The 828-nt window shown below is 41.2% G+C and overlaps 1 protein-coding gene across 2 annotated transcripts in view; it reads left to right on the plus strand.

Annotated features, from left to right (window-relative positions):
- The first annotated feature begins 282 nt into the window (after positions 1-282).
- The window catches only part of LOC121431737, a 56,602-nt gene continuing 56,056 nt past the window's right edge, over positions 283-828 (plus strand). For both annotated transcript variants that reach the window (XM_041629425.1, XM_041629426.1), the window contains exon 1: positions 283-828. This exon is cut by the window's right edge and continues 258 nt beyond it. In XM_041629425.1, the coding sequence (XP_041485359.1) occupies positions 772-828 (57 nt within the window). In that variant the 5' untranslated portion in view covers positions 283-771.

The raw sequence follows: 828 nt of genomic DNA on the forward strand, positions 1-828 counted from the left end.
CCCCATTCTATACTTTCTTTCAGACGGGCATCAGTTTATGTACACGCACTCAAGCTACCGTCATTTGTTTACTTTTGGAATTCCAGATCCCCCTCATAACTTGTCACTCTACGAGTTACGTAACAATAATCAGGCAAGGCTTAAATGACCCGAAGAGGGGAAGACGATAAAGTTCAAACTTCCGGTGACCCCTCATGGCGAATCGGAGTGCTGTGATTGGTCAGTTGAGTCCATGCTGATTGACAGTTTTTATACAGATACTGCTTACTCTGCAGTGCACTGCGCAAGTCCAGTGACTAGATAGACTTTATACACTGGATAGAAACACGGTAGGGATTTGGAAAAAAGATGTGCGCAAGTGTTGTAATGTACTGCCTGGAAAAATCGCCAACTTGTGTATGTTGACATAATTTGATGCGGGCAATGTAGAATGCTCTATTTACAACTTGTACAAGGGGAACGAATGATCATGGAATTACTTACATGTTTTCACGTCAACGAATTTTGCAAATAGGGCAATATCTTGGAGTTAAAACCAGTGTGGATATATTTTTCAAGTAGTCTGTAGTCATATCGTTCTGATACAACTGTCATATGTTCTAGTCAGTAATCGCTCGATCAAGATGTTTCAAATATGAATAATAAAGACGAACGAGTTTGAGGGACAGGAAATATAGTTCATCGAAGGGGAATTCGATATTAGTTTGAATTTCTTTCATTTTGGATGATACCACTTTGGAGCATATTGGTGAACATACTACAGCCGAAATCATGGGGGAGGTAATGGCAGCCGACAAGGTGTCGTGGCCGCAGCTGTTCGACATGAAC

Source organism: Lytechinus variegatus, chromosome 18 (genome assembly GCF_018143015.1).
Source record: "Lytechinus variegatus isolate NC3 chromosome 18, Lvar_3.0, whole genome shotgun sequence".
In the NCBI taxonomy this organism is placed as follows: Eukaryota; Metazoa; Echinodermata; class Echinoidea; order Temnopleuroida; family Toxopneustidae; genus Lytechinus; species Lytechinus variegatus.